Raw genomic sequence first — 25,549 nt, 5'->3', positions numbered from 1 at the left:
CCAGATGGTGACTTTGATTTTGAGTTTGACTTTACCTTAATGAGCCTCAGTCTCTTCAGCTGAAACTTCTTGGCTCATATATTCCCTGTTCTCTGGATTGAGGTGTTTTATCAAAGGAAGGGAAAGGAAGACACGAGACCAGATGCACTACCTGACATCTCCAACAGATGTCGCTACGAGAGCGCCCTGAGCTTACACCTGCGCGAGTTCTCAGGTTCTGCTTCTGGTCATTTGGGCTTCAGTCCAATTCCAAGTCTCCACTGGTAGCCAGATTTCGGAGATCCTGGAACGTCTAGCCCTCGCTGCAGCCAGTCCCTCGCACAGACGAGGGTGAGTAAAGAATGTGTGTGGTAGTAGTTCTTTAGATGAGGTCGCCACCCCGGTTCCCGGTTTCTAGCCCGTGTGACAGAACTCTAACCAGGCACGAGGGTTCTGGAATGAGCCTGTATCCTCTCCACCCAGAGGATGGCCCTTGGGCACCTGCTGGTCTCAACCTGCGAATTAGTGAAAGCGAACGGGATTCCACCGCCCCCCACCCCCAACTCCGCTCTGCGCCCCCGCCTCCCACCGCGAGCTCGGAGGAGCACCGCGGGAGCGCGCTCGGGGCAGACATCCTCGACCCGTGGGCGCTCGGGCGCGGGGCGGGCGCTCCGGGAGGCGGGCGGGGGAAGGGCGGAGAGGGAGGGGCGGGGGCGGGCGGCAGCAGCGCCCCGCAGTCCCCGCGCCTCAAACACTTGCCGCGATCGCTGGCGCGCAGCGTCGCCCCGCGTTGTGCGCTTGTCCCTCTCTCTGGCTCCGCGGCTCCCGCGCTCTGGAACAGTCCCCAGCGCCTAGCGCGGACCGACGTCCTGACGGACGGCCCAGGGAGCCTCGGCCCGCGCCCCCTGAGCAGGCTATGTGGATTGCCCCGCCGGGCCCGGCCGGCGGGATCAGCACAGCCCTGCCCGTGGCACCCGCCACCAGCAGGGACTATGACCCGGAAAGCGCGGCGCTGCCTGGGCCACCTCTTTCTCAGCCTGGGCATGGTCTACCTCCGGATCGGGTAAGCGCCGCGCGCGTCCTCTTCGCGCGTGCGGTCCAGCGTGAGGTCCAGGCAAAGTTGCTTGGGTCCGGGAGGGAGGCGTGCTGCCCAACTTAGCTCAGGAGAGGCAGTGGGCGGTGCGGGAACCCTGAGGGCACAAAGGATCCCAGCCAGCGGACACCTCCTGAGCGCTTACTGTTCCGCAGACCTGGGCAGGGGATGGGGCCATCCCAAAGAATCGCGGAGTCTGGAAACCCTCAGAAACAAATAGCTCTGGGACTCTAGAGGAGACTAGCTGCTCCACAGGGTCATCTTTCCCAAGGACCCTGCAAGCCACAAGCACAGTAGGTCTGGCAGGACTACCAGCACCCCAGAGAGCTAGGTTCCCGGCAGAAACTCCATGCGTTGGGCGCAGCCCTTTTGCAGACAGGGCTCCCCAGGTAGCAAACAAGGACCTAGGGGCGGAGGAACGTTCTCTGGAAAAGCATTAACCACCTCTCAGAGGCCTGGCACCGCCTATTTCCAGCGACCCTCAGACCCACTTTCCAAGGCAGAAAGCAGCACCCTCAGCGATCAGAAACAAATAGTAAGACCACAGATAGTCAATCGATGGTCAGAGATACCAAGGAGAAACGCTCTCTAGACACCAGCAAAGGGAAGCGAGACAGCCCGACCCTGGGGTCGCTGGGGTGGGAGCCAAGGAGCCCAGGCGTGCCTGGAGGTGGGGCAGGCAACACTCTTACTAGAAAGTGGTAATAGGCGGCTCCAGATACCACTGCGCTGCATTACATGGTGTCTCCCTTTGTACTTAGGAAGTGACTTGTGCGGCAGGATTCGGGAGACGTGGTTGGCTTTAGTCATGGACAGAGGTGCTGGCGCCAAAGGGCCACCCTTGTAGATTTCACACCTGCCTTTCTACACACCCCCTCTACTTGCTGGGAACCTCACATCGCCACTTTGGGGAGGACTCGACCCAAGACCAGGGGGGGCGTGTGACAGACCCTTTGTGTTTCTCCATCGCCACCCTCAGGCCTCCCACTTTCCCAACCCCACCTCTCTGGAACGGGATTTCGCAACCAAGTGTGCGATGAGTGGACTAGGCGGCCTCCAGCCCGACCGCGGATCAAGAGGCGGCTTCTGGGCTCGCGCGCTGCCTGCCTGCGGGTGTGTTTTAAGTGTTATTGATTCGCCCGCGTCTGGATGGCTTTTCTTTTTCCCACTTGCTTTAATCTTCATCTTGGCCGGTGCACTGCCGCCCTTCGCTCATCCACTCATCCAGCATCCAGGAAGCGGGTCCGGCCTACTGGCTCTGCCCGCGTTAGGTATTATCTTCTTTTTAATTAGAAACGGGGAGGAGACACAGAAAACTGCAGAAGGAGAAAACAGCCGAGCTTAAACCTCGGAGATCGGACACCTCATTGGCTCACTAAGGGGCCCAGTTACCCTAGGGGGAGGAGGAGGTCAGGAGGACGTGGCCTTCTCCTCTCTGGAGCAATTGGAGGGAGGCCCCAGTAAAGACTTGCAGTGACTTTGACCTGCTCCGCTGCCCCCTGGGTCCGAGGGTTAAGGTCCCCAAACCTCTGGAGGTTTCCCAGTCTGGTTGGTAAGACTGGCTCCTGTGTCTCCCATTTTGTGTATTTTAAGTTTACCTGGGTTATTCAGATGACTCCAGCCCCTGGGAACTGTTACCAAATATTAAAAAACGGCACCTCAATATGTGCTTTCCAGCGACCCTTCTGGGCGCAGACTGCCTAGCAGAAGCTCTTGCTTAAGCAGTACTGGCTCTGAGATACACAGAGGGCTGTGAACTTGCTCCAGGTTCGAAAACAGAAAGGCTTTGATGGAAAAGAGGCCCTCCCCCTTGGGCACTAGTAAATTACTTCTCTGAAATTTGGGTCCCATGGTGTCATTGCTCTCTGTAGGGACAAACATATCCTGGGGGCCAGTTAGAGGTTTAGAGGACTTGTAGGTGAGATCTTTACTACCTCATCCTTCTGGCCTGCACTCCCTCAGACACTCCCCCCTCCCCGTGGCTCTGTGGGAGGTCCACTATAGTATCTGAGTTGAGGTTGCCCCCTCCAGCACCTGCGACCCCACAGTCTCCCTCCAGGTCTCACCCCCTGTATCTGTGTCCCCTCCAGTGGCTTCTCTTCCGTGGTCGCTCTGGGTGCGAGCATCATCTGTAACAAGATCCCAGGTCTGGCTCCCAGACAGCGGGCAATCTGCCAGAGCCGACCGGACGCCATCATCGTCATAGGAGAAGGCTCCCAAATGGGCCTGGACGAGTGTCAGTTTCAGTTCCGCAATGGCCGTTGGAACTGCTCAGCTCTGGGAGAGCGCACTGTCTTCGGAAAGGAGCTTAAAGTGGGTATGTGATCATCAGACACCCTGAGCCGGGCCTTCTGGGCCACCCTTGGGACCCTCCGTGGTCCCTTTACTAGCGCTGTGCTCTAGTACCCTTGCTGATTGTATGTTGTGGGTGTATGGATTAACGTCTACCGAAGGCCAGGGTTGCAGATGGAAGCCATGCATGCACTTTGTTGGTTACAGACAACTACAAACCAACAGATGGGCCAAAGACTCACTGGCAGATCTAACGTGTTTTCAAATGAGGTACCAATTTAAATGTGGGATGTTTTACCCATCATAGGGGGTTGCAGCTTCTTTTGGGAAATGGGCAGATCTATTGACCACTTAGTGTGGGCTGGCATCATTGTTATAGTTCGAGCTGAGACTGCAGCCTCCTGAGGGTAGGGTCTGAGTGACCCTTTCTCTGCCACAGTCCCCAGCACTCCCTACTGTGGTCCAGCATGCATAGTCAGTCCCGTGACATAGACAGTCCTGAGAATCCATCTGATTTCTGCAGTAATGTTTGGCAGGGATGGGGGGGGTTGGTATGTGCAGACGTGTATATATGCCTGAGCATGTGCACACGTGTATCCAACTTGTAGAGCAATCATGATAGGTGTGTGATGAGAAGAGAGCAGGGAATGTCACTGATCTTCAGGAGGTCCTGGACCATGGGGGAGGATGTGGAGATGTCTTCTCACTTTTATGTGTCCAGGCTTGGGGGCCCAAGATGGCAACAGACTCACTTCTGTACGGTGTCCTTCCCCAAGCCACAGGGCAATTCGGGTCTCTTGGGGCTGGGCTTGTACACAGCTCTGCTGCAAAGGTCCCCTTGAATTGCTCTCTTCAGCCCTAGCACCAGCAATTCCAGCGGGATGCTCAAAACCCCCTGTCCAGTCCAGCATCCTCCACATTCTGGCTGCTTCCCCAGCTTCCCAGGCTGCTCCGTCTCCCGGCTGCTCCCAGAAGGAACAGTTTAGTAGAAACCAGAGCAGGGTATTACTCTGTGAAAGACCCTTTAAAGGGGCCGTTCACTCCAGACAGCAGGAGACTATTGCCCACCTCTTGCTGAGACTTTGGCCTCTTCAGGGCCACTCAGTCTCATCCTCTTTTCCAAACACACTTTACTGGTTCCTCTTAAAGGCCATCGTGCCTCTCTGGAGATCAGTGCCCAAATCCTCTGCATGCGTTCAAGTCTCTGGGAGCCTCCCACTACCTGCTCCTTGGCTCCATATCAGCCAGCACCTCACACTATCTCAGTGCTTTCTGCCCACTCCCAGCCAGCTCATGGTGAATATGTCATCCCCTGCCTCCAGGAGTCTTGCTCAAGTCCACTTTGGTCACTAGATTCTGTATAGACTACAGAGTCGGGCCCTGTGGTCTGTATGACATGGGCAGGCAGGTCCCCTCCTGCAGAGCCCCTTTCCCAGCATTCCCTGTCTGGATACTCTTCACACCCACCTGTCCCCTCCCTCATGTCAGCCTCAGAATCAGTGTTATTGTGGAGGAGAGAGGAGCAGACCAACTCAGCTCAGGCAACATCAAGAATGCGGTTGAAGCCTCTGAAACCCCAGGCTCCCAAGCCTTCTGTTTGTCACCTGTCAGCTTTGTCCTTCTCAAGCGTCCTACCCAGGCTGGGTGTAAGGACCCTAATGGCCTTGCTGGACTATGAAGAATAAACTGAGCTTCAGAAGTGAGTGGCCACTTGGCCAAAGTGGGTGACAGGGTCTTCCAGGACAGAGATCATCTCTTACAACTTCCTGTTTCAGAACGAGTATAGCCAACCCACAGACACACTGTGACCCATTGGGCTGTAGCAGAGGGGGGCAGGATGGAGGCACTCTTGGCTACATACTGTGGGATTAGCCCTACATAGTCTAAGGAGGAGGGACGCCCCCAGTATCCTGGGAAACAAAAGACTGGGTTAGAGGCATGCCAGTCGGGACAGGTAAACTATGAGGAAGCACAGAACATGGCAATCTAGGGTACCATGGATGAAAGTGGGAGCTAGAGCTGGGAGATGTGGGGGCCCAGTCTAAGAAGCCTGACTTTCTAGGACTTGGGGTCTGTTGAGATATTCTGACTATGACCATGACTACCAATGTATGGGCTGCACCTTAAGCATTGTCACAAAAAAATGGCAACTTCCTATGAGTCAAGTCTTTCTCTTATGTTAACAAGTATCTTGTTATCTCTAAAATTTGGGATTCCTGGGATCCTCACCCTGCCGCCGCCCCAGGATTCTTCAGCTTTTCTCATAGAGGTGAAGTCTCTGACGTATGGATCTTCTCTGACACTCTGAACCATAGAGAACATGTGTCACCTTTGCAGGGACTTCTCAGAAGCTCCACCCTGCCCATCTTTGTATAGTCCATTGGCTAGAGTTTAGTCACATGGCTTCACCTAGCTGCAAGTGAAGCTGTGAAAGGCAGTCTTGCGTGCAGAGCAACCATGTTATCAGCTCAGGATGTGAGAGATACACAGGTAGATTATGAGGCAGGGTAGCTAGCTTCTAGTTCCTTCCTCCCACCTGCTCCCACCCATCCCTACTGTGGTCCTCTGTTCTGCCTGAGCTTCCTGGCTTTACCTTTCCTTCTGAGTGTCTGGATTTTCATGCAGAGATCTGAGAAGGCTGTGAGCATGTCTGGACAAGGCCTCTTGGAAGCAGAAATTGAAACCAAGTCCAACACACCCAGGTGAAAAGGGGACTGTTGAAATGCCTAAGGAACTGGAAAACTAGGGATGGTGCTGGCTTCAGAATAGCTGGACCAGAGGTTGTATTGCTTTCCACCAATGCCATGGGGACAACCAGATGGTCATTGTAGACCCAGGACCGCAACGGGTCCAAGACTTCAGGAAAGACCCTTGACCTACCTCAATGCTTCTTCTGGTTCTACAGCTTAATGGAGCTGGACTTTGGGCCATGTGTTCATCCCAAGGGCAAGGTGCCTTGCTGACCACCATGAGAGAACTCCACTCTGGGCATCTCTCATGGAAAAGAAGCAAAATGCCCAAACTGGGGCTTAAATAGCTGGCATTTATTCCTACCAGTTCCTAAGGCTTGAGGTTCAAGACCAAGGCCCAGCAGGTGTGCTTTCTTCTGAAGCCTCTCTCTTGGACTTGCGTAAGCTTTCCCCTCTTGGTGCTGGGGATCCAATCCAGGACCTTGTACTTACTAGGGCATCACTCTACCACTGCCTGTGAAGCTGTGTGGTTGCCTTGTCCTCACCTGCTTCTTCCTTTCCCTCATGGATGCTCTTATGGTTCTTTTTAAGAAAATACCAGTTTCGTGGAAATTGGCCCACCAGTGACTTTATTTTAACCCAACCACCCCTTTAAAGACTTCTGTCAGATTGCAGTCACATCTGGGGTGCTAGGGATCAGGGCTTCAGTGTGAGTTATGGGGGACATAACTGAGCCTACAGCAGCAAGCAGTGGTATGGTCCATGACTTAAGAGAAACGCTAGAGGGCTGGAAGGGGCTCAGAGGTGGGACATCACCCCCCCCAGATGGAAAGAGGAGTTTGGATCTAAGAACAAGGTAAGGAGCTTGCTAGCTAGTCACTGGGATCACGGGTAGTGGGAAAAACCAAGGGAACTGTGTCTAAGGTCCTAGGAGACAGGGAGAGGGTTCAGGTAAGAGAGGGTTCTAGCAAGTAAAGCTTTCCTGAGAGTTCCAGGATTCTTTCTGTGTGATGTAGGATGTGATATGTTTAATAAGCTGAGACCTGGCCCAGGGAGACTCTCTGGGGGCCCAAGAAGGGCTCTAGCCCCACCCATCCCTATCCTTTTCTTCTGTGTTGGGGACTGAACTCAGAACCTTAAGCCTGCTAGGCAAGTGCTCTGCCCTCTTAAAACACTTTCTTAGGCCATTAAAACCCTTTTCCAATGGAGGAGGGATGGCCCTTCCTTGTGGGAACTTCCTTCTCCACCTGTCCCTTCCCAGGCCAGACTTTCTCCCGTTGTAAATGTGGAGGGGATGGAGAGCTTTCCATGTCCCTGGGGTTTATATTTTATTCATCATAACAGATATCCTCCCTGTGAAATGACTTCATTTCAGCTGAGTTTAATCATGACGGTGGCAGATTCCACCTCTCTGTCACTCCATAGTGCCACTATGCCTTCCCAAGGGGACTTCTCAGACCTCCACATTCCTGCAAGGTTGAGTGGGTTCCACCCATGGAGCTCCCTGCCATCTTGATTTATATTTCCCAGGGAAGGGAGGAGGTTGTGTTTACTCAGCCTGAGCTGCCTGTTCATGCCTTCTGCCCATTGCCCTGTTGTCTTGCAGGTTCTCTCGTTGGGCTGGGATGGCATGGTGATACTGGTGTCATGATACTGTTGGGGAGCCTCACTCTCTGCTTTTCTTCACTGAGGCTCAAATGTGGCCAGAAGCTGAGACAGTCCTTTCCTGTGGCCCTGTCCTGCCAGTCTTACAGAGAGGCAAAAGTTAGCTGCATCCATGGCTGGTTTGGGGCTGAGCCGAGACTCAGTAGTGAATTCCCCATTGCTAGAGGGATTTGCCTATGTGTGTGAGCCAGACTTGAGAACCTCAGGGAAGCTGTCTGGGGCAGCTAGATGTGCTCCAGAGTCTGAGTCACACCCAGGTTTCCATTCTGCCTCACCCTTATATCACTGATGACTTTGGGGGGCATGGACCTTTCTCCTCTCACTCTGCCCATCTGATGTGGTCCACCATGGCAGGTGGCAGCAGAAATACATGATACAGGATGTAAGACGCTGGCACCTGGTGGGCTGGATCTCCCCTTTCCCTCTTCATGGAGCCTGTGTGCTGATCCGATAGAGATACAGCTCAGGAACTGGGGACTCATTCCCAAAGTTCTATTCTTTGTTTTTTGTTTTTTTTTTGTTTGTTTTTTGTTTTGTTTTAAGGTAGGGTAGTTGTCCTGGGACTCACTCTGTGGACCAACCAGGTCTCGAACTCACACAGATCCACCTGCCTCTGACTCCTGGCCCAGGTTCAATTTTTTGTGTGGCAGAAAGTATTGGCCAGGCCGCTAACCTGAAGTCCTTACATTGACTTAAGTTGTGTCTCCAAATCTGCCCGATTCTCATCGCCTTGTTTAAAGCATCTTCACACGGTCAGTGCCTGGACAACGTCACTTTCCTTATGCACTCTACCCGGCTTGACCCTCCAGTCCATGCAGACATCAGTGTTGTTCTAAGTAGGATGTCCCCACATAAAACTCTATTGTGATTTCCTGTTGCTCTCGGAAGAAATGCAGACATGGTCCCTACTCCTTTGGCCAAGTCCTCTCTTGGCACAGTCTGCTGTCCCCTCTGCCCACATGCCACTCCCCAGACATCCTCCGTCTCTCTGCTTACCACTCCCTTAGAGATGCCCCACCATACTTCTGCAGTGCGTCCCTATCCACCCTTTCCCTTTCCATATCTTCCCCGATGCCATTGCTGCTCAGACAGCTCCAGGCCTTAGTCCTAACTACCTGCTGTCTCCTAGCCACAGACCTCGACCACAGTGACAAGGATGCCTGTCTCCCAGGTGGCTAAGGGATGGACAAGGCCTGTGAGTCTCCCTTTGTTGCTGGACCATCTCTATATCTCCAGCCAGAGCTCTGTAGGGAGCCGTGGCTTCATGCCCAGCACATGGAAAACTGGTGACCACCATGAGCTCAGCAGACATGGGTACACCACAGAATACTGAACCAGGGAATGGGTCTACAGCGCACACAGGAGAGACAACCGAGCTGCTGCAGTAGCCTGCCACCCTGGTATTATACAAGGTTCCCCTCAAGAGCCACCTCCTCCAGGAAGCTCTCCTTTGAGACAGCTGGCCCTGCCCAGTGGGCTGCTGTATTCATTGCACTCACCACATGTGGACACGTGGAAGAACGCATCTCTAGTTAGTCATCTCTTCCAGCCTGAGGCTCCTTAGGACTTGGGTCTGCCAAACTGCCTTCTTCTCCCAGGGCCCCCAGGCCTGGTAGAGGCCAGAACCTGGCACATCGTAGGTTTTCATGGAGTACCCGAAGACCACTCCTTTCCCCCCATGTCCCCAGTGCCTTAGAGCCATGGAGCGCAGGCTAGCCCTGAACACCGTGTCCAGGAGTCCCTCACATAGTTTGTAAGTGCTTTATTTTCCTTGCTGGGAAGATGAAGCATTTCATTTTCAAATAAATAAGACTGAACATTGTTTGCCACACATATCTGTTTGGGTCCTTTGATGCCGTGGCACTTATCATGGCAGCTGTTTTGTGTTTATAGTGCCAATGTGGGACCCAGGACCTTGTGTACATTAGGCAAGCCTATTCGAATAGCCATTCAGTGTGCTCACTCTTCAGTCATCTTCCCTTTGCCTTGCCGTCCAGGGGGATAAGTATTGACCAGCCAAGAAAGACGATTGTAGCCTCACTCAAGAGCAGCTGTGTCCAAGTTCTGCTCAGCAGACTTGTCCCCGCCATACCCTGCCTGGCCCTGACCATCACTGGCAGATGCTGTGCAGGAGGGGTTTGGTTTCATGGCTGGTGATTGGGGGGAACTTAGCTTGTAATACTCTTTGCTCTGATGGGGCTGATGTGTCTACCAGTATACTAAAAGCCCTAAAAACTTGAGCATCTGTTCCATGATAAAGCACTGCAGAGGCACATATACTGGTAATGGCTATTCTGTGATACCCTTACAGGCAACTGAACTCAAAATGTGATTTGGGGCCAACACTCAGGTCACCCGCTCTCAGGTCCAACATCTTTTCTATGCGTCCAGAACAGGGGCCTGCTAGCATCCAGTGTGGTTGGGACCCATCAGGTCTACCCAGTCAGCATTCTGCAGCAATTCCCAGAAGGTGTCTAGGAAATTTGGATGCCAGAGTCTCCACACAAGGGCAGTAGAGATTCACAGACATGTCTGACATACATCTGGGAATGCATGGTATAGGATAAAGTGCTCAGACCCAAAGCCTACAGCCATGAGGTTTTACAGTTTCTGAGGAGCATGTTTGGTTAAATTCACAGCTGTTAAATGTTTATGGGCTCAGATCCCTTCATACCTACCTGCCCACCCCATGCTCACTCACCTGTCCCACAGCCAGGATCTCTGTACAATAAAAACTGGTGAGCAACACACTAGTCAGCCACGGGTCCGTCCCTGTATCTTCCAGCATCTGATGGGAACAGATAAAGCTGGGATTGACGTGCACTCTATGAAGGGCTGTGTCACCTGTAGGACCATCCTGGCCTGCAGGACACAAAGAGGTGTGTACTAACCTCAGTACTAACACTTGCCCTCCTCCCCCTTGATGAGATTTCCCTAGAAGCTCTGGAGGAGCATCTCTTGTCTACAGGGCAACCTGGTAGTGGCTTCCCGGGTTCTCAGTTCGCAGATGAGAAGGGTGAGACTCAGGGATGCAGGGTGTAGGGTCGGAGTCATCCCACTGGCTGAGGCACAGTGGATGGCAAGTGCCTTATCACGCAGACTGAGCTGAAGACACCTGGCATTGGTTCCCTGGGCTTCTGTGTAGAAAGTTCTGATATGTGGCTGATGCAAGGCTCAGCAGTGTATTGTGACTTGTGCAGGGTCCTAGACTCTGGAAAGGATGGGCCAGCAGGATGCTGGAGTGATGGGCAGGGTCAGAAGAGAGGCTTCAGAAAGAAATGGAGAATTCCAGATGACTGTTTGTTTGTTTGTTTGTTTGTTTTGAGACATAGCTTCATTTAGCCCAGGCTGACCTCAAACACACTATGTTGCTGAAGATGAAATTAAACTTCTCCCCACTCCCAAGTGCTAGTGTTACAGGCATGTTCCATCATTCCCAGATTTCCCATGGAAAGGTTTTGCACATCACATCCAGAGGTTTTGCTCAGGCAGGGAGTTGTCTAAGAGATTCGATCAGGAGGTTGAATGATAATCACATTCTTTGTGCACACAGAAATTTGCTACGTCGCCAGCATTATCAACAAAGAAATGGTGGTTTCCATCATGTGCTCAGGGGGTGCCACATTCCTTTCCAAATGCTCATGGCCTCCAGTTTGGTACCCTCCTGCAGAATTTTTCCAGGGATGGGCACACATGACCTAGGATTCAGCCTCAGGTCCACCCGCCTCCGTCAGGGCCAGGGAAACTCTGATGCATTACCTTTCTCTCTGGGGCAGGCATTTAAGCTTTTCTCTCCTTTATTCTAGGGGATTATCTGGGTCCATATCCCTTGCATGAGAACCCCTAAAATCCCCAAAATGCTCTGTATTTTTACCCACAGCTTGGAAAAGTGGAGCAGCATTCGGCTGCTTGGCAGGATGGATGGGAAGTCCTTTCCAGGGAGAGAGATAGAGGCGAGGGGCGGCCAGCTCCACTTTCCCTCTGCCTTTCTTAACAATGCACCATCTTGCCCAAGCAAAAGCTCTTTTCTTCCCCCATTCTCGCTTAGAACACAGCCAACAAAGGGCTTTTTGTCTCGTTTGCATTTTTTTTTTTTTGCAAGCCTCAGTTCATCCTGGATTTTCACTCTCCTGACATTATTCTTTGAGATGAGCTTTTTGTTACATGGTCTTTCCAGCTTCCCCATGGTAGACAGTCCAGTGCACACACACACACACACACTCACACACACACTCATGCACACGTGCACTCCCTTGCACACACAGTCCCTTTCACACAGTCATTCATTCAACCCAGAGACTCCGTAGGTCAATAATCTAGATCCCCACAACTTCAAGGGGAGAGAAAGAAAACTCAAGTCAGTATAATATGCAGATCGATAAGGTGCTGGCCATCAATGCAGAGAGGGGACATCAGGAAGGGCCTCAGAAGTGGAGACATTTGCAGCCACATTATGGTAGATACCATGTTGTTAACTTGATGGTTAACAATGTCTCTACTTTGAGCTGATGTTTGCTGATCCCTGCCAGGTGTGGGCCAGGCCTCCTTTCCAGAAAGATTATTCATGATTCCTAGTCTAGAAATGAAGACCCCAAGGCCCAAGAGGCAGGTTAACTTGCCCAGCATCTGACCCTGCTGGGGAGCAGGGAAGCAGGGACCCATGATTTCTGCCTCACAGAGCAGCAGAAAGGGACTTTCTAAGCTTAAGAAAGTCATAACAAACGGATGGTGACCCTTGGGGGACAGTCAGCAGTGTGCTGTGGTTTGGCTCTGTGGGAAGAGGGACCCACAGACAGAGCTGAGGCAGGACAGCAGTTAGAATGGGGTGAATGGCACCTGCCTTTCCCCATTTCTGTCTCCTCATCTAACTCAACTCCCCACATGATTCCTAACCCTTAACTCTCCTGGTTATGCCCCGAGTGCTTCCTAACTCCTGTGTGGCAGAGTGCTGGGCTGTGAGCGGCTACCACACCAGCCTGCTGAGAGCAACCTTTGTCCATCTGTCTGTTTTCCCAATCATCGCTTGTTTCTGCTGGTGTCACTGTGGGCTGCTCACTCTCTGACCCATTGGCTTTAAATAGCAAAAGAGAAAAAAAATCCTGCAATGCACACTGTGGTTTCCAGTCAGATACCGTAAATACACCCAGATAATATTCCGGTGCAAACCACGGACAGCATTCGCAAAGGGCGGAGGATGGAATCTTTGGGGCCAGCTTGGACAAGGGCTCATTTCCTCTGTCCCCGTGGGACTGCTCTGGAGCTGAACACAGAGGGCGTCGACCAGTCTCTGGCTTCACCTCAGTACTAACACTTGCCCTCCTCCCCCTTGATGAGATTTCCCTAGAAGCTCCGGAGGAGCGCCTCTTGTCTACAGGGCAACCTGGTAGTGGCCTCCCGGGTTCTCAGTTCGCAGATGAGAAGGGTGAGGCTCAGGGATGCAGGGTGTAGGGTCGGAGTCACCCCACTGGCTGAGGCCCAGTGGATGGCAAGTGTCCTGTCACGCAGACTGAGCTGAAGACACCTGGCATTGGTTCCCTGGGCTTCTGTGTAGAAAGTTCTGATGTGTGGCTGATGGGAGTTGAGGGTAAGGTGGAGGGAGGGGATTCCTCACTGGGGACCTGGAGATCTGGGGGACTGGGGCCTGGTTCCAGTCTAGTCTCTGGCGTCCCAGGTGACCTCAGTCAGGTCATCCTTCTATCTGTGTCTCTGGGAATCTGTTCTTTGACTCTAGGAACAGGAGATGGCTCTGTCCAAGACAGGATCCTGGGACTCAGATCTGGGATCCAGATCCCTACTCAGTTTCCCTTCACGTCAATGTCCATGTCTTACCTGGCCCACACTGGACAGGGACATTGATCTGGGTGCCCCTGTCCTGGAGACTTCACTCCTACAGACCCTTCAAACCCTGACACCCCAGTTTCACTACTGCACTGTTCCATGTCTTTGGAGTCCTCAGCTAATGCAGCAACCCAATCTTGCCATCTGCCTTCCTGCAAAAGCAAAGCCACACCTGAATCCCACAGCGTCCGACCTGCAGCACCATGCTTAGTGCACGGCAGGTACTCAGCATGTGCTTCCTAGCCTAGGTGACAGAGGCCAGATTTTAAATGAAGACCTTCCTTTTGCCCCTGATAGTTCAGTGTAGACTCCCCATCACCAAGCTGGTAGCTGTTCGCAAACATGTGTCAGATCTGGAGGAGAGGTGGGCTGGAAAAAGAGCCAAGAGTTGCAGGAAAGTGGGTCATATTCTAGAGTCCACGTTTAGGTCAGATCAGGTCAGCTCTTGTGCCTGGGCTTCTGTGAAGAGGTGACCAAGTCAGCCTGCCCCTCACAAGTTGGTTGCCTCGATCTGTTGATCAGCAAGGTGTTCAGGACACAGCCCAGCCAACAGCCCATTTCTGAGGTCTTAGCACATATTGTATGAATGCAGTGTCATCAAGCCTCATCCACCACATCTGTCTGTGGGAGCTGAAGGAACCACTTAGAACTTACCTGCAGATTCCCTGCAAGTACCACGAGATGCACTCAGTAAGCGTCCCAGTGAAGGCTTTCCAGGCTGTGCTGGGAAGAGTGTGGACCATCAGGATTGAGGAATGGCCCAGGTCATGAATGGGGACACTATGTGACCTCTCAGTTTGTTTCCTGCTGTGCTTGTGCCTGTGACATCGGAATGTTTCTGTGGGCCTCAGCTCTTCAGTCCCAATCCAGGGAAGGAAGTTTGGGTGGGTAGAGCAGCAGGGTGACCAAGAGATTCCAGGACCCTTCCCTACTAGATCTGCCATCACCCCATTTCCTTCTCAGGGTACCAGGACCTGACCTGTATCAACTGTATTAACTGGCAAGTATTAACTGATAACCAGATGCGGTCTCTTGACAGAAGCAATGCATTCTGGGAAGAGCTGATGCCTCTCCTCTCTAACCATGGCTTTCAGATGTAGTGACAAGGCAGGATAGCAAGGCAGGACTGAGGAACAATGATGCCCAACAAAGACCTTGACTCTCAGTTCTGACCCTAGTCTAGGTAGGAAACTTTAGGCAATTGCTTTTCTTCTCAAAGCCTCTGTTTATCAGTGAAATTGGATAGTGTCTTACATTGGGGCTGCTGTGAATACACCCCAAAGAGCCAAGTGTGGGTCTGGCACCAAGTAGGTGCACCACAAATGTTACTCATTGTCTACCTTTGTCCCCGTGAGTCTGCAGAGTCTGGGAATGACGGTGCTGGCTCCCTGGTTGTGGTAGACAGGACAGGCTGAGAGGCATGCAGCCTGTTCGCCATGGGCTCCACCTCTGCCTGGTCAGACCTTATAAAGTCTCACTCTCTTCATTTGCAAAGTGGAATACTGTCACCAGCTCACTTGAGGGGCCATTTATTTGTTTATTTTACTTTATTTTATTTTACGCGTATCCGTGTTTGGCCTGCATGTATGTGTGTGCACCGTGTGCACGCTTGGTGCTTGCAGAGGTCACCAGTTGTGAGAACTGGACATGGTTTAGACAGCACCTGACCAGGGAGCATGGTACTATGTGAGGGGAGCTGTCCCTCCTTGCTTCTCAGAGCAGTGGGTGCTAAGGGCCAACTTGTCAGGGAGGTCAGGCCATGCATGGTCCAGCACCAGACTCCCTGCTGGTCAGGTACACCTTAAACAGGAAGCCTGACTGCCCTCCCCTCACCCCAGGGAATGTGTGAGCTGAGGTCATGGCCACCTCTGTAGCCATTGTCTTCAGTAACTGACTCTCATCTCCTACATCACGCTGTGGCTTGGGGGACTCAAGAAATCAAGTGGGGGGCAGGCAGACACCCAAAGTTACCACAAGAAGCATAGGTGTGTCAGGGCTCCACCGTGCAGGGAGAAGCCCGAGAAGGGCAAGGCTGAGGGCGAGGCTCCTAGTAGCCCCTCAGTTTGCATATTGCACTTCTGGTCTGGCTAAGGGAACATCATTCTTCCCACCTGCTGCAGTGACAGCAAGGAACACCTCTGTGCTCTGAGGTCATTTACTCCCAGGACAGCGCTCGTTCAGGTGAGGCAGCTAGGGCAGGTGTGCAGCTACACTCTGGTGGCCCAGGTGAGTGAGACTTCTCTGCTGGCTCCGGTTTCTTCAAATGTAAGCGCAAGAAAATGAAGAGCCACCCCCTTCACCTTCAGTTCTGTCCTCCACAAACGCTGTAATGACTAGCTTGGGACGCTTTCTCCAGCTTTAAACCTTGGTAATTGTTTTCTGTTCCCCACAACCTCCATAGGAAAGCGGGAGCTATTATCACTTCTTTAACAAGGGCGAGATTAGGCACGGAGAGACAGCTGCCTCACCTGAGGTCACACAGCTGGAAAGCAGTGGAACACCATTGCCTCTGACTGTCCCTTTCTCCAGGCCCTTGAGGGGTTGACATTGATGGCAATGCGCCCGCCTAGAGTTTTGTTTCTCGTGTCTGTTTTCTGGAGTGAGCTGGTGTCCAGGTTGGGGGTAGGGCACTTCTTCCTTAACTCTCTGTGATCCTGGGAAACTCGGCAGGTACGCAAAGTGTCTTCTGCAAGCCACAGCATTGAGCTGCCATTTTGAAGAAAGACAGGGGCTCCACTCTGAGGACCCCATTTTTAGACATTTGTTAAGCCAGATTCTGGCCTCAGCATTTTACATGGCCCTCGCATTCCCTTCCTGGGTAGACACTGGCATTATCCCAGGCTCATGGATGAAGAGACCAAGGTCTTGGAGAAGAGGGACTATCCCATAGCAGTCAGAAAGTGGAAGATGTGAACCAGACATAAGCCTAACTTGTTAGGGGTGCTGTGAGTCGCTTTCCTGAAAGCGGGAGCAATACTGGCTCTGTCCAGCCAAGCAGGGTACCAAAGCAGCAGTGGGGAGAAGGTAGAACAAGTGGTGCATGAAGCAGATTCGAGGGAAGCCCAGGTGAAGGCCAGGATGCTAGGGCAAAGGTAACTACTTGCATGTTTCTCACGTGCTTCCTCAGTCTCCCTGGCAGCCCATTGCATCTCTGCCTCAGCTCCAAAACACGTTCTTCCGAGGTGTGTTCTCCCACCCAAGCGCCTGCTCAGTTTCAGCTTCTTTCTCACTCCCCCAGGCTGTAAGAGCTCAGCGCCCAGGGCTCCTTCAGGACTCATCATGGGCAAATCCTATTCTCCTTCACCCTGCAGTGCACACATGTCTCTTGAACCTATTTGGCAAAGGGGAGACTGAGGTCCAGAGAAGCTAAGCAGCTAAGAGGCAGCAGGACACTTGCACCCACTCAGTATTTCTGTTGGCTGCATCTTGTTGCCCAGACCTTTCTACTCCTACAAGACAGCCACAGAGAGGGTGGAGGACAGATATAGGAAACAGTGTGTTACACAGTAGTATCAGTGGAGAGCCAAAGATACTGTTTCCAGAGGTGCCACTTGCTGAGCACTGGCTATAGCTTTGAAGACGAGCCCTTGATGCTTCTAATCTCTGCCACAGCTGCTGAGCCCAAGGCACAGGGCAGGGGTGATTACTAGTCAAGGCACAGGGGCAGGGATTAATGTCCCCAGCTTCAGCCTTCAACCTGTGCACTCTACCAGTGTTCCATAAATGTCACTTTTCTATGATGTGAACACATGCACAGGTGACAAGATTCTGTCAGGACACACACACACACACACACACACAATCCAGCTTTTCTGGGGTTCGGGGATTGCAGGAGAGTAAGTGTGTACTTGACTGGGGTCCCAGGCATTATCACCACCTAAGAAGTTCTCTTCACAGTCAGCATGAGACATCTGGGTGACTCTTGGGGAGCCACTGCACTGTGCTCAGCCTCTCCCCTGGGCCGGATCCCACCTTCTCCCTAGATGCCTTTACTGGAGCGTCTCCCAGATCAGCTCTTACAAAGCTCTTTCCGCTCTTCTGCCCCCAGGGAGCCGGGAGGCTGCCTTCACCTATGCAATTATTGCTGCGGGTGTGGCCCATGCCATCACAGCTGCCTGCACCCAGGGCAACCTGAGCGACTGTGGCTGCGACAAGGAGAAGCAAGGCCAGTACCATCGGGACGAGGGCTGGAAGTGGGGTGGCTGCTCTGCCGACATCCGCTACGGCATCGGCTTCGCCAAGGTCTTCGTGGATGCCCGGGAGATCAAGCAGAATGCCCGTACCCTCATGAACTTACACAATAACGAGGCAGGCCGGAAGGTAGGCAGCAGGGAGGACACTGCAGTGACAGGGGTGGTGTCTGGGAAAGCCCAGCTCTGCACCTAGCTTCGAGTGTAAGCATGAAGCTTATTGGCTGAATACAAAAACCAAAATGGCTGCTTCCCAGCAAGGAGGTAAGAGGGAGGCTGATAAGTTCTCCAGGGTTCCACTGTCAGCTGTATAAACGGACTCTGGGGAAGGACTGAGGCAGTTGACGGAGGCATCCACAGGGACCAGCTTTCAGAGTAGCTATCCTTTTCCTGTTGCCTAAACCAAGACCTAAGCCAATCCTAGAAGAGTGGGGCAGGATTCCTCCTGTTTCCAGCAGACCGGCTGGGAAGGGAGGGGAGCTGGATGCCCAGACCATGAAGGGAAGCAGATAGGCCCGAAGATCCAGAGGGCAAAGCAAAAAGCCACGAGTTGGGGGTAGTAGAGGGAGGCAGACCCTGCTCATGTAGGACCAGCCATGGCTGTTGAAATGCAGAAAGGCACCAATACAGGCTGGGAATCCCATCCCAGAAGTATTCGCACATCAGCAGCCTGACCAGGCACTGAGGAACGCTCAGGTCACTGCTACCTGAGAGGGCAGTGCCCCTGGTTAAGGCCTGAGACCGGGGTGGGCTCCTGAAGGCCTGTGAAGGATTAGAGGTGGGAAGGGGTCTATGCTTTGCTCCATGAGGTATCTGTGAGGCAGAGCGGACACAGACACAGAGCTGTGGTGAAGTAGCCCCAGGAGGTTGTGTCACCTGTAACATACTGTTACTGGTGAAGAAACTGAGACACAGGCAGGAAGTCATGTGCTAAGGGTCCCCCAGCACTGGAGCCAGGCATGTCTGGACACAGTGTTCACCTTCTCTGAACAGTTGTGTACATGGCTGCGGTGGCTGAGACGGTGACAGGGTCCCCTTTGCTCAGTCAGGCTCTGTCATTGCTGTCCTGCCAGGGCTGAGGAGAGGATGGAGGCTCTGAGATCTGACCCAGCATCCTGAGTGCTCAGCCAGGGAGGCATGAGCCCATGTTGCCCACATGTGCAGAGGGACGCAGTGAGGAGTGTGATTGGAGGCCTACATACCATGAAGGCATAGACAGACCTGTGTCCAGAAGGGTGAGAGGGGCTACCCCCTTTCTTGTGTCCCTCTGGCCACATGCTGTGTGTCACAGCCGCTGATCAGCCTTGATATGTAAAAGAAACCTGGTCTTCCCCAGAATAATATCCAAGTAAATCAGGTGGCCCCCAGGGACCATCTTGTCCAGACCGGTCATTCTGTGGGGGTCTCAGCTGTTCCATCTTTTCCATGGTCGCAAAGTCCTAGGGGGAGATCAGAGGTCACAGGTGCTGCCCCTTCCTGAAGCTCTCATTCCTTGGAAATTCCCTTCTTTATCTCCTCACCCCAGATACCTGTTTGGCCTATGCTGAGGTAACACATGAGGCTAGCCCATGTGTCACAGTGAACCCCAACTCCCAGCTGGGATGCAGCTTTGTTCCATAGCTTCCTCACTCAGGACAGCCTTGGGGTGCCCCTTACCCTGGAGACGGACATGCTGCACATGGACACATGGATCAGGGCCTGAGCAACTAGGTAGAGGCACGTTGGCTTCAGAGCAGGAAGGGGCAGAGGTCTTGGCAAAAGGGGCCTGCCTGAGGTGTGAGGAGCACAGAAGGAGGGATTTTTCTCTCTTGATGGTGAGGGCCTTTCTTAGTCACCGTTCTCTTGCTGAAAAGAGACACCATGACTAAGGCAACTCTTATGAAAGAAAGCATTTAACTGGGGGCTGGCTTACAGCTTCAGAGTCCTTTGTCATCGTGGCAGGGTGCATGGTGGCACATACCACACTGGAGCAATAGCTGAAAGGTACATCACTGTCTATAGGCAGAGAGAGAGAGAGAGAGAGAGAGAGAGAGAGAGAGAGAGAGAGAGAGAGAGAGAGATTGGGCCTGGCATAGGCATTTGAAACCTCAACGCCTCCACCCCCCCACACCCAGTGACACATTTTGTCTAACAAAGCCATACTTCCTAATCCATCTAATCCTTTCAAATAGTGCTACTTCCTGGTGACTAAGCATCAAATATTTGAGCCTCTGGGGGCCACCATGATTCAAACTGCCACAGGACCTTTGGGTGTCTCCCCACAAGAGCAGTTCATCTAGGAACCATGTGCCATCCTGAGTATGAGAGTTAGCTGGGGACCCTGGCCTAGGTCTGAATCTCAAGGATATTATTAGTTGTAAAGCACACCCCTCCCCAGGACTCCCCAGCATACACCAGGCTGCACTGGACTCCATGTGGCTAGTGGGGAAAGGCCCACAGCAGTTGATGGAGATGGGTCAGGACACTTGAGAAGGATCGTGGTCTTGTTGATCACTCAGTGCCTCGCAGAGTCAAGACTCAACCGGACCACAGGCTCTGGAGCACCTCAGCAGTTGGTATGAGAGGAAAGCAGGGGCAGGAGAGCCAGGAGAAGGGTCATCCATGCCTCCTGCAGGCTAATGAGGGGCCATTGCTACAGGAACGCCTACTGTGTACCCTGCAAAGGACGAGGACCAGTGTGATTCCAGTGGACTCAAGACCCAGGCCATGGTGGCCGGGGCATGGCAGACCAATGTGTTTAGCCTCTGCCATGGCAGGGGTAGTCACAGAAAGGCAGGCCCAAGACTGTAGATGCTCCTGGGGAAGGGGCCTGGGAATTGAAATCCCTCTTCTAGACTGATATCACAGGCCACTCTGCTCAGGCTGATGGAGTTTTAGACTCTCTCATTCTGGTTAGTGGTTCAAATCATAGGACACTAGAGGGAGAGAGATGTCTGGAGAATGGTCATTAAATACTCATGGCAATCTCTGTGTCCTTGAATTATCTCTTTCCCATTCCTTGGGTGGCAGTGAGATGGATTAATTACTCCATGGCCTGTGTCCTCAGGCTAGTGTGATTCAGATAAAGGGGCCAAACCTTTGACTCATGGCTGAACGTCGGGGAGAAAGGGGGTTCAGAAAACACAGCAACAGTGCAGTTTCCTATGGGAGACAGGAATCTTCAGTCAGGCCTTGAAGGAGAAGCAGAAGGATTCCAGGAAGAGGGCAGTTAGCATAAGCAGGCATGGGACTCAGGTGTGGAGTGCCTGCATTCATGATGCCCTCCAATCAATCCCCAGCATTGAAAAAAAGGAGAAGGCAGTTGTTAAATCCTAAAAGAGCAGTAGGGGCTCCATGGTCTGAGGCTGGGAACAGGTAGTGAGGTTGCTGAGGAGGTTGAAATCAATTCAGTGTCAGAAGTAGCCAGAAGCGGTGTGATGGGGTGAGCTTTGGGTGGATTCCTGTCCTTCCCTGGCACGGAATGGAGAGCTACGAAAGCCCTGGGACGTAGCGGGTGCCGACATCCAGGAGTTGGGGAAGTATAATAAGCAGCCATTGGGCAATGATTGAGGGTGTGCTCCTCACTAAGTTAGGTAGAGGAGACAGGTGTTGAAGAGCACAGGAGGGCGCTTGGAGATGTAGAACTGGTGACTCCCGAGGGTTCTGGCACCTTCTGTGGAGCAGGCCCAGGAACCACTGGAGGGACGGGGCAGCAGGAACTGCTAAGGATGCCAAGCCTCTGAGGGGTGAATGACAGAGTTAAACAAAGACCAGGAGGGTTCTGGGGAGGGAGGTGCTGGAAGGGAGGTGACCAGAACACAGACAACCTGGGACCCGCACTGCACAGGAAACTTTCCCCCTAGTCTGCATCTGACGGTGGCTTCTGCTGTTTCTTGGCCTGGCAACATTGTCTCTAAGTCCTCTAAGATGCAATGACATTGTATCTTCCTCCAAGCTGTAGAGGCTGTGGAAGGTGAAGTGTGAAGTGTGCTGGGGAGCTCTGGAGGGTCCTGGGGAAGGATGGACTGTCAATAGCCCCTATCTGCAGTGAGGGTTGAGACCAGGACCGCAGCCTGAGCACAGGGCCCCCCACTGGGACAGGCCAGCCCTGCTGGAATGTGCCTTGCTCCAGGGAGGTGAGCTAAGGGGGATGGAATTCCACCTGAGTGTGGAGTCACCTCTTGCTCACAAGGGGTGTTGGTCTTGTCCCTTCCTGCCCTGCCCTGTCTGGTCTGGGTGCTCCTGGGGGCTGGCTTTCTACTCTGGGCATGGCTGCAGGGAGGCCAGTGTATCAGGGGACAACAGGGACTCAGCCCCTGGCAGCAAGGGCGAGGCCCAGATAAGACTTGCTCCACTTGGTTGTTGCTGGAAGCCACTTGCATACTTGACCAGAGAGTGGACAGTGTGGCATGTCAAGTGCCCAAGTGGCCAGGCCGCACCTCCCCGGAAACCAGCTAGCAGCCCTCAGGCTACTGTGCTCACAAGTCCCACCCCACGTTTAGGGCAGATATGGAATCTCACTTTCAAAACACAGGAAAGGCCTGCATCCTGGGCTCAAGGGATCTGAAGGAGGGTGGCCTTGGGTCTTGGAGGCTTTTCCAGGACCGATGTGGGGTGGAAGAAGACTCGGAGCTCTTGCTTTGCCCTTGCCCTTGCCCTCCTGTGCTCACTAGCCTGTGGTCCTGAAATCCTGGGCCAAGCATCTTGTTCCTACCCGTGGCTTTTGCACAAGTTGCCCGTCAGGGTGAAGTTCAGTTTCTAAGGAAGTCTTCTCTCCCCAGTGCCCACCTAGTCTCAGTATACCACTCAGCTTCCTCCCTCCCTCTCTCCCTCTCTCCTTCCCTCCCTCTCTCCTTCCCTCCCTCTCCTTCCTTCCTTCCTTCCTTCCTTCCTTCCTTCCTTCCTTTCTTTCTTTCTTGACATAGTTTTGCTATATAGCCTAAGCTGGCCTTAAACTTTTTTTTTTTTGTGCGTGGGGATTTGAAACAGAGTTCCTTTGGGTGACAGGCCTCTGCTTTTAATTTTTAAGGCAACCTGCCACTTGAATTTATTCTCTTTGCCCAGCCCTTCATGTCTTTTTGGTCCATCACCTCTCACCACAAGGCGGGAGCAGGACAGCTGAATCCTCTATGCCTGGAATGGTGCCCCGCACACAGTGGGGTTCAAGAAGGGTTTATAGAGTGCATGAATGAATGGCAAGTGTCTTCTCTTTCCTGGAAGTGTCTGGGGAGTAGGATGCCAGGTGTCATTGAAGATTCCCAGTTCAATTTGGATTCAAGATAAGAAATCAATTTTATATGTGTCCTAAATGTTTTATGAGACACACAATTAGATGTCTTCTTTGTTTATGTCAATTTTGAATTTAACTGCTTTGTGTATTCTGAATGAAGCTCATGCTATGGTAACTATGGGCTCACATGAAGCAGGAAGAACACAGACTCTAAGAACCCACCGTTCCGTTCCCCCATAGTGGCAGCCCATAGAACTGTAGGATGCTGTTACCCCCAGACTCTGGCATTGATACCATAGAGATACAGAGCCTGAGGGCTGTGTGCCACCTTCCCTCCCTCGGGACACCCAGTTGGCACACACCACTAATCCACCTCCTATGTTTATAATTTTGTCATGTTGGAAGGTTGTATAGGAGTGCTGAAGTGTGCAGCCTATAGAATCCTTTCTTTTTTTCTGAGACAGAAAATGGTTTTCTCTGTAACCATTCTGGCTGTCCTGGAACTCACTTTGTAGACCAGGCTGGCCTGAGACTCACAGAGATCCACCTGCCTCTGCCTGTCGAGGGCAGGGATGAAAGGTGTATGCCACCACTGCCCTGCTAGAATCCCTTCCTGCTCAGTCTTATCTCCTAGACTCATTCAAGTTGCTGTTTGCACAGTAGCTCTTGCCTCTCAGCAGCCACGTGACAGTCCACAGCTCAGAGGCAGCACGCTTGGTTTATCTGTTCCCCCGCTGAAGGACATCTGGTTTGTTGGCAAGCTTGGGCCGTCATAAATAGAGCTGCGGTGAATGTGTGTGTGCAGATTTTTCTACGACTGTACATGTCTAGTTCTCTCTACTAAATGCCAGGAGTGCCAACATACTGTTGCTGAGATTTTAGCGGTATGATAAAGCAGCAAAGCATCCTACAGAGGGATGTCAGCTTCGCATTACAACTGCCGAGACCACTGAACCTTAAAGGGGAAGAGTTGCCTTGGCTCGTGGTGTTGGGGGTTCATCCCACGATGGGTTGGTCCTGTTGCTGTGGGTTGGTGGCAGGTCATCACAGTAGGATGTATGAGGGAGCAAAGCTGCACACTTCATGTCTGGAAGGTGACAGACAGGGATGGGGTGGACCATGTCTCACTTTCCCCTTTGAGGTTACCTTCAATGACGCGAAAACCCCCTACATGACCTATTGGGAACCAGCCCTTTACTACATGGGATTCTGGGGGACATCCCAGGTTAAGCTACAGCACTGGTGTTGCCATTTTCCACTCCCATAAGCCAACTGTGAGTGACCTGGCTTCTCCACATCCGTGCCCACACTTGCTGATAACGCAGGTTTTTATTTCTGTCATTGTGATGGGTGTGTGCTGTATCTCACTGGGGTTTCTAGCCACACCTCCAGTGGCTGATGAGGTGAGCGCCTCTTCTTGTTTTTTAATTTTTTTTTTTGATTTTTTGAGACAGGGTTTCTCCGTAGCTTTTGGTTTCAGTCCTGGAACTAGCTCTTGTAGATCAGGCTGGCCTCAAACTCACAGAGATCCACCTGCCTCTGCCTCCCAAGTGCTGGGATTAAAGGTGTGCGCCACCACCGCCCGGCAAGTGAGCGCCTCTTCTTGTGTGTTTCTGCTATTTGTATACTCCAGAGGGCACAGTGGGAACATGTCTGTCTGGCTTGCCTTTTTACTGTTGGTTTTGGACATTTTTAATTCATCTATTCAGATGCTCTTGTCAGGCCCATGGTTTACAAGTCTTTCCCCAGTCTACAGCTTGTCTTTTTATCTCTATGACAGGGCCTTTCACAGAGCAAAAGTGGGCCCATTGTTGCTGCTGTTTGATTGTATATACCATCTCACTGTAGCTCAGCCAGCCTGGAACTTGTGGGATGGAAGTCTTTGAAGGTTAGCTAAGAACCCTTTGAACCCTAGGCCCCTAGGGTGCTTTACTTCTAAAAGTTCTGCATTTAAATTCCTGGTATGGTGGCATGTGCCTGTAAGGCCAGGACTCAGAGGGCTGAGGCAGGTAGACTGAGTTTAGGGTCAGCCTGATCTATATAGTAAAGCCCTGACTCAAAAAAAAAGAAAACTAAACATTTAAGCCCATCCATTTTATAACAAGTTGTTTTAATCCAACAAGTTACTGCTTTTAAAAATTAATTAAAATTTTAATCTATTTTAAAATGCCTAATATAAATTTAGCACTTCAACTATACCTATATGCATATATTTATATGATTAAGCAGCTCAAAGTCCATTAGTATCATGAAACATCACCACGTCTGTGCACAGACTCCATCATACTTGTACAGAGCCCTCCATCATATCTGCACAGGAGACATCATCTCACTTGTGCCAGAGACATCATCATCTCTATGCCAAAACCTCCATTCCTACACATCACCACACTTATACCAGAGCCTCCAGCCATATGTCTATACCAGGACCTCCATTCCCAGACCTATTCCAGAGCCTCCATCCCTATGCCTGTACTAGAACCTCCATTCCCACACCTATACCAAGACCTCCATCCCCAAACTGTGCCAGGGCTTCCATCCCCACACCTGTACCAGAGCCTCCATCCTCACACCTGTGCCAGAGCTTCCATCC

At 52.2% G+C, this 25,549-nt stretch overlaps 1 protein-coding gene across 2 annotated transcripts in view; it reads left to right on the top strand.

Moving 5' to 3' along the window:
- Positions 1-707: 707 nt before the first annotated feature.
- Positions 708-25,549, top strand: part of Wnt7a (Wnt family member 7A) — a 47,914-nt gene continuing 23,072 nt past the window's right edge. The window contains exons 1-3 of one of the 2 annotated variants that reach the window (XM_005364884.3): positions 708-1,042; positions 3,163-3,389; positions 17,606-17,877. In XM_005364884.3, coding sequence (XP_005364941.1) covers positions 972-1,042; positions 3,163-3,389; positions 17,606-17,877 — 570 coding nt within the window. In that variant the 5' untranslated portion in view covers positions 708-971. Of the gene's footprint in view, positions 1,043-2,285; positions 2,344-3,162; positions 3,390-17,605; positions 17,878-25,549 lie in introns of those variants that run through there. The other variant, XM_026788310.1, reaches the window with a different exon arrangement.

This window comes from Microtus ochrogaster, unplaced genomic scaffold (genome assembly GCF_000317375.1).
Source record: "Microtus ochrogaster isolate Prairie Vole_2 unplaced genomic scaffold, MicOch1.0 UNK1, whole genome shotgun sequence".
NCBI classification, from domain to species: Eukaryota; Metazoa; Chordata; class Mammalia; order Rodentia; family Cricetidae; genus Microtus; species Microtus ochrogaster.
This window is presented reverse-complemented; position numbering and strand designations above follow the sequence as displayed.